This window comes from Teleopsis dalmanni, chromosome 2 (genome assembly GCF_002237135.1).
Source record: "Teleopsis dalmanni isolate 2A chromosome 2, ASM223713v2, whole genome shotgun sequence".
NCBI classification, from domain to species: Eukaryota; Metazoa; Arthropoda; class Insecta; order Diptera; family Diopsidae; genus Teleopsis; species Teleopsis dalmanni.
In genome coordinates this window covers 6,922,755-6,928,257 of record NC_051847.1, presented here as the reverse complement: position 1 = coordinate 6,928,257, position 5,503 = coordinate 6,922,755, and the positions used below count along the sequence as shown (strand labels likewise).

At 31.7% G+C, this 5,503-nt stretch overlaps 2 protein-coding genes across 2 annotated transcripts; one reads left to right on the top strand and one right to left on the bottom strand.

The window, feature by feature from the left end:
• The first annotated feature begins 682 nt into the window (after positions 1 to 682).
• Positions 683 to 1,593, top strand: LOC119684839 (PRADC1-like protein). The gene is made up of 2 exons (XM_038098967.1): positions 683 to 1,065; positions 1,124 to 1,593. Exons 1-2 carry the CDS (start codon positions 731 to 733, stop codon positions 1,416 to 1,418), a joined length of 630 nt encoding a protein of 209 aa, XP_037954895.1. The 5' UTR covers positions 683 to 730; the 3' UTR covers positions 1,419 to 1,593.
• Positions 1,594 to 1,681: 88 nt separating this feature from the next.
• Positions 1,682 to 3,744, bottom strand: LOC119684745. The gene is made up of 6 exons (XM_038098853.1): positions 3,244 to 3,744; positions 3,066 to 3,125; positions 2,854 to 3,011; positions 2,419 to 2,794; positions 2,212 to 2,364; positions 1,682 to 2,155 (listed from the first exon to the last, which is right to left on the bottom strand). Exons 1-6 carry the CDS (start codon positions 3,571 to 3,573, stop codon positions 1,682 to 1,684), a joined length of 1,551 nt encoding a protein of 516 aa, XP_037954781.1. The 5' UTR covers positions 3,574 to 3,744.
• Positions 3,745 to 5,503: the final 1,759 nt, after the last annotated feature.

Below are 5,503 nucleotides of genomic sequence, written 5' to 3'. Positions count from 1 at the left end.
GTAAACGCCATATTAGGCTAAGTTGATACTAAACCAAATGGGAGATTTTTTGGGATTTTTTGCACTGCACACATTTAGCCATTTATCAACACGTATCGACACATCACTACATTATCGGCTCATCTTAGAATTTCCCTTATTTAGAACGCAACTTAGCCTAATTCGCACACGTCCTATATCCTGAAATACGTTAAGTGTAATTTTGCAGTATTATATATAAAAAGTAAGTACCTATTGTGATTTCATTGCAGAAATTATAGCTTAACGTTAATCACATAACACATATTCTATTCTGTACTAAAATTCTAAAGAAATTTAATGATCATCCGATATAGATATTACATTACACAACTTATAATAAATTTTAGTTGACGAAAAACTTAATTTTTTATCCTCTTTCCTTAAATTCTGAGTCAATACAATTTTGCGGTATAGTAATTAAAATATTATTTAAATATCGTAGAAATTTCGTGAAAACGTTAAAAAATTTTTGTAAATTAAAACTTTAACATATATTTAAAGTATTGCTTATATCATAGATTAATATATGTATATCATAACTACTCTATAATTATTACACTGCGAACTTCAGCGCATGGACATGTGCAAATTGAAATATTTCAGAGTTGCATAAATATTTGCTGACTAACCCCAAATAAAGCTAAATTATTTAGAATCCACTCGCTGCGTGCTTACATACATATGACAATCCTAAAGAAAACAATATACAATGAAAAACAAATATGGTGGTGTAGACGGCATTTTCATTCCTGCAATCGTTTTAATTTGTTTAAATCTTGTGGACTTTATTAATTGTTTTGTATATCCTCCAATTCAGGATATAATAACAACGCAAGATATAGTGGCTGGAGACATTTTTTTTGAGATTATAGATCCTATAGATCTTCATTATACATACAGATTGCGTCCTGCTAAATTTGGTTCTTCATTTACACGACTACGATTTTTACGAGCCGCTTTAATTCCAACTGATCCGCCTGACGCTTGTCAACAAATTAAAAATCAACGTGATCTTCGAGGCAATGTGGCGTTAATTGATAGAGGGTAAACATACTCATATACATATAAGTTAAATATTGATAAAAATTGATAAATTTTTCAGTGACTGTTCATTTCTTACAAAAAGTATAAATGCTGAGCTTGCTGGAGCTAAAGCTGTAATTATAACAGAGTATAATAATGAATCGACAGAGTTCGATTATTATATTGAAATGATAAGTGATAATACGAATAGAGATTGTCAAATCCCATCCGGATTTCTGCTTGGGAAGAACGGTTTAGTTATTCGTTCAACACTGCGTAAACTAAAACGAAAACATGCTGTTATTAACTTGCCTGTAAATTTGACTTTTACTCCACCTGCCAAAATCAATCATCCACCTTGGTTAGGTTGGTAAAGTAGAGCTTATTTGTGATAAAAAAAATGTGTATCATTTAAATCGAAGTCAAAATGTAAAACAATACCGGTGTGCATTATATAGGAAACATTTGATACTTTATATAATATAATTAATAGAATTGTTAATAGAATTGTTTCCAAAGAATTTAATCAAGCAATATATTAACTTTACAAATTTGTTATACATGTATAAGTAGAATTTTTTATGAAACTATAAAATATATTAAAATTTAATGAAATAATTGAAATAATTGAAAGAATTTATAAATTTTTGAATGTCGAGAAATTCGAACAGATTCCTAGTGTAAGTAATATAATAAAAATAAACATAACAACGAAGCACAGATAATTTGGTGATATTGGTATCCAAAATACTTCGGCTGATAAACGTAGTGATGACGTGAAGATAAGTAAGGAATTAAGTTCATCAATTGATGAATTTTGGTAGCAAAACCGTCTAATACGTATCTCATGTCCACTATTTTTTGTTCTGCGGCAAACATGAGTCAGCGATGCAGCCGAAAGAAAAGGTACCAATCCCAATATTAACCATAATAAAGCGTTTGTCATGTTAAACAATGGAATCCTTAAATCAGCGAAATGACTATCAATGTTCCTAAATAGATGTATAAATGCAGCAAGGCAGTTGGATAGATTAAATACAATAAAGATAGAAACTGGTAAAGCAATTCGTCGATTGAGGTATTCGAGCAATTTTTTAATTTCCATCAATTCCTGCAAATAAAATTATTTCAAACATATTCGATTAAATAATGAAAAATTGTTCTTGCCCGCATCCAATCTAACGGATCAATAGAACGCATTAAAAGATTGTGCGAAATTGTTTCTAGGTATACGCTTAGTAATTGACATTGTAAAATGTAATTGGTCAAAATAATTGTTTCGACGAGGTGCTGCAGAAATAGTATTAAAAGTACGCCGATCTAAATATTTGAATTTATTAAAAACTTTATTTTATTCAATATTCTATTTTATACTTCTCCAAAAAGTTGCATATTGTTCTGGAGCTCTGGAAGCAATTTTATTTGTGAAATTGGGTTGAGCTGAGCTTGTTTAAGAACTGAATAGATTACATATCCAATAAAAAGGCTTTGTAGAAGTAATCCAGATATAATATACGCCCACAATCTACGACATAAGCGTATGGGTTTCTTGGACATAAGAAAAACCCGTTCTATTAAGTTTTGTAAATGTTCATTGTCGCCTAATTTACAAACGAAGACTGCCAATAAAAATCCTATTACATATACTGCATTCGGGATTATGTATCCAAAGCAAATTTCACCAGTTGTGTACGTATTAGTTTTATTTGATGAGCTGGTTAATTTATATATATTATACCCTTGATCACTTCTATTTAAATTTCATATATTAATGTTTGGTTATAGATCATTTAAATATAACATTCTTACCGAAACGAACACAGATATTGTAAAAAATGTCCAAATACTAATAAAAGAAAGATCAATAATGTTTGTAAGTGGCTTAGAACCCGCCGGCATTGGCTTAAATCTGTTGATATTGGACTAAGCCCAACTATATACAAAATTATTAAATAAGGACGCAGAAACTGCAAAATATCTTTAATAAGAAGTGACTGCAAATGGCTCGTTATTATACATACCTTATGCTTGCTATAGTTTAATATTAAAGCAGTGGGCTCAGTAAGCTCAGAGTCGTCCATCTGTTAAACGTGATTTACCAAACTTTATTTTTATTGTAATACTTCTATTTATATATAAATAATACTTATATATAAAATAGTAGTTAAATAAGATATTTTTAAAATATGAAAAACATACTGCATTATCAGGTAGCGATAAGTTAAGAGATGTCTGTTGAGATGCAAGACGCAGATTACTATAGGTCCCATCACTATTTATTGCATTTTGATTAGTAGATGTACGCTGTTTTGATAATATATGGAAATGCTTTTTAGTCTTTTCAAAATTTGGTGGATTATTCGTTTCTTCGTTATCATCGCTGCTGTCCAAGCAAACAGAAGAAATGACTTCATTATGGCATCCATGCCCTAAAAGTGAGTTTTCTAAACGATTTGAACTTTCATTTTCCACAATATGACGATTTTCCCAGTTTGTGAAAATGCCGTCGTAAATATTTCTATTTGTCATCGAAAAAAAACTCGCCCTTACTAGTAAGTTTGTCTACTGGATACTTTCTTTATTATATTATCTCGTTATTTTGTTTCTGAAAATAAATGATTGTCAAACATACGACGGTTTAGTGCGATTATGTTGAGAGATGATTGCAATAGTTCTCTTTCGAAGAACCGCTTTTAAATGATATTTCGTTTTTAGCTCTGATAAGCACATACGAGTACCAATAAACCTAGCTTGACTGATAGCATTTACAATAACAGCATGTAAAATATATTTTATGTTTCTGTTTATATTGGCGCTCTCTTTTCATAAAAGTTTTTATATCAATACTGTTTTGTGACAGTATCTGGTTGTTTATGTTAAGTTGCATACTATAGCACATTATTTCTGCCAGCCCAGTAGTAAGTTCATTGGGCACATTCTTCAGCAATAAAAAGTATGAGATAGTTTGGAATTTTAGAATACAAAATAGTCTTCCCATATGTTTAGTTTAAGGTTTGCCATTATACAAAATGAATCGTTTAACAACGTTTAACCACTGTACATTTTAAGGTTGTGAAAACTTATTACAATAATGGCGTTTCTTTAGTAGTAGTTCTTTAGATTAGTATCATATTTCGCTTGAAGAATACGTTACCAAATAAAATGGTTATATTTTAGATAGTGAAAAAACAATATCAGACGAAATCGTGAGATCTTTGCATTGACATATGTAGGAATAATACTATTAATAGGAATATTACTTTATTGAAAATGACAAAATGTGACACAAACCGTCAATTTTGAATTTTAAACCACCAACTTTTTTTTTAAGTGAAATTGAAGAGCAATTGTCAACTATGCTTCAATAATCTAATACTGTAAGGTGTCTAGTAAAAAACATTTGTCCACATTGGAATTCAGCTTGTGGCTGGCTGCTCCTACTAACCATAGGTGCTCTGAGTAAAAGCTTTTTAATAGACTTTAATCCATGTGGGATTATACTCCGTATAAGGGGAAGCAAAATAAATTGAAATATGCAATTAGGCAATCAAAAAAGGCATCTTAGAGAGAGTTTAGCGGTAATAGAGGAATCTCCTCTAAGAGTACCTGACTGCAAAATTCTTATATATACCTACGTGACATTTGATGTTATTCGGAAGTCTGATGCTAACTGAACCGCATAGGTTAGGTTATACCGGCGATCCCTAGTGGACCCACTTAGGCCTATTGGTCGATTGTGTACCGAATATGTTGGAAAGCTAAGGGTTTAAAACCACCTAGAACACTTGGCGAAGCCTAAAATGCTACTGAGTGTCAGATCTTGTAATTGATGAAGATCTTCAAGGTAGGGGGCTCCTAAAGTGCTGAGTCGCCGCCGTACATGAGCAGTGCAAAAACATAGTAGATGAGAGACAGTCTCATCGTCTTTTCCATAGCTCCCTTTATTGAAAGGGAGATCTAATTTTCTAGCATTGTTCCCTAGTTTACAGTAACCTGTAAGTAAATCTATCAAAAGACTGATATCTTTAGGGGGTATCTCATTAAGAGTTCAGTAACATGATGTTAACGATTACTTAGGTGTTCCAAGTGAGGTCCTGAAGTACCCTTTCTGGCTAGCTTGTCTGCTCTGCAATTGCAGAAAATATCCCTATAACCGGGAAAACTGAACCGTTTTTAATGCGGAAATGTTTAAAGTTTTTTTGGACAGTCACTTTCCAATAGAGGAGTGCATAATTTTTTCTGACTGAATCAGCTCTTCCAAGCAAATATACTCTCCCCTTTGAGTTTCAAAAGGTACTCTCACTCGAAACAGGCATAATTCAAACTTTTCTTTTATACGGTGCTGTCTTTTGGTGGCAATCATTCAAAAAGGCTAGCTACTTAAGGTTGCTCAACAAAGTAAGATAGTCAGTTTCAAAGCAAATTATTGGAGCTCCGATTCATTATTTCCGATAATTCA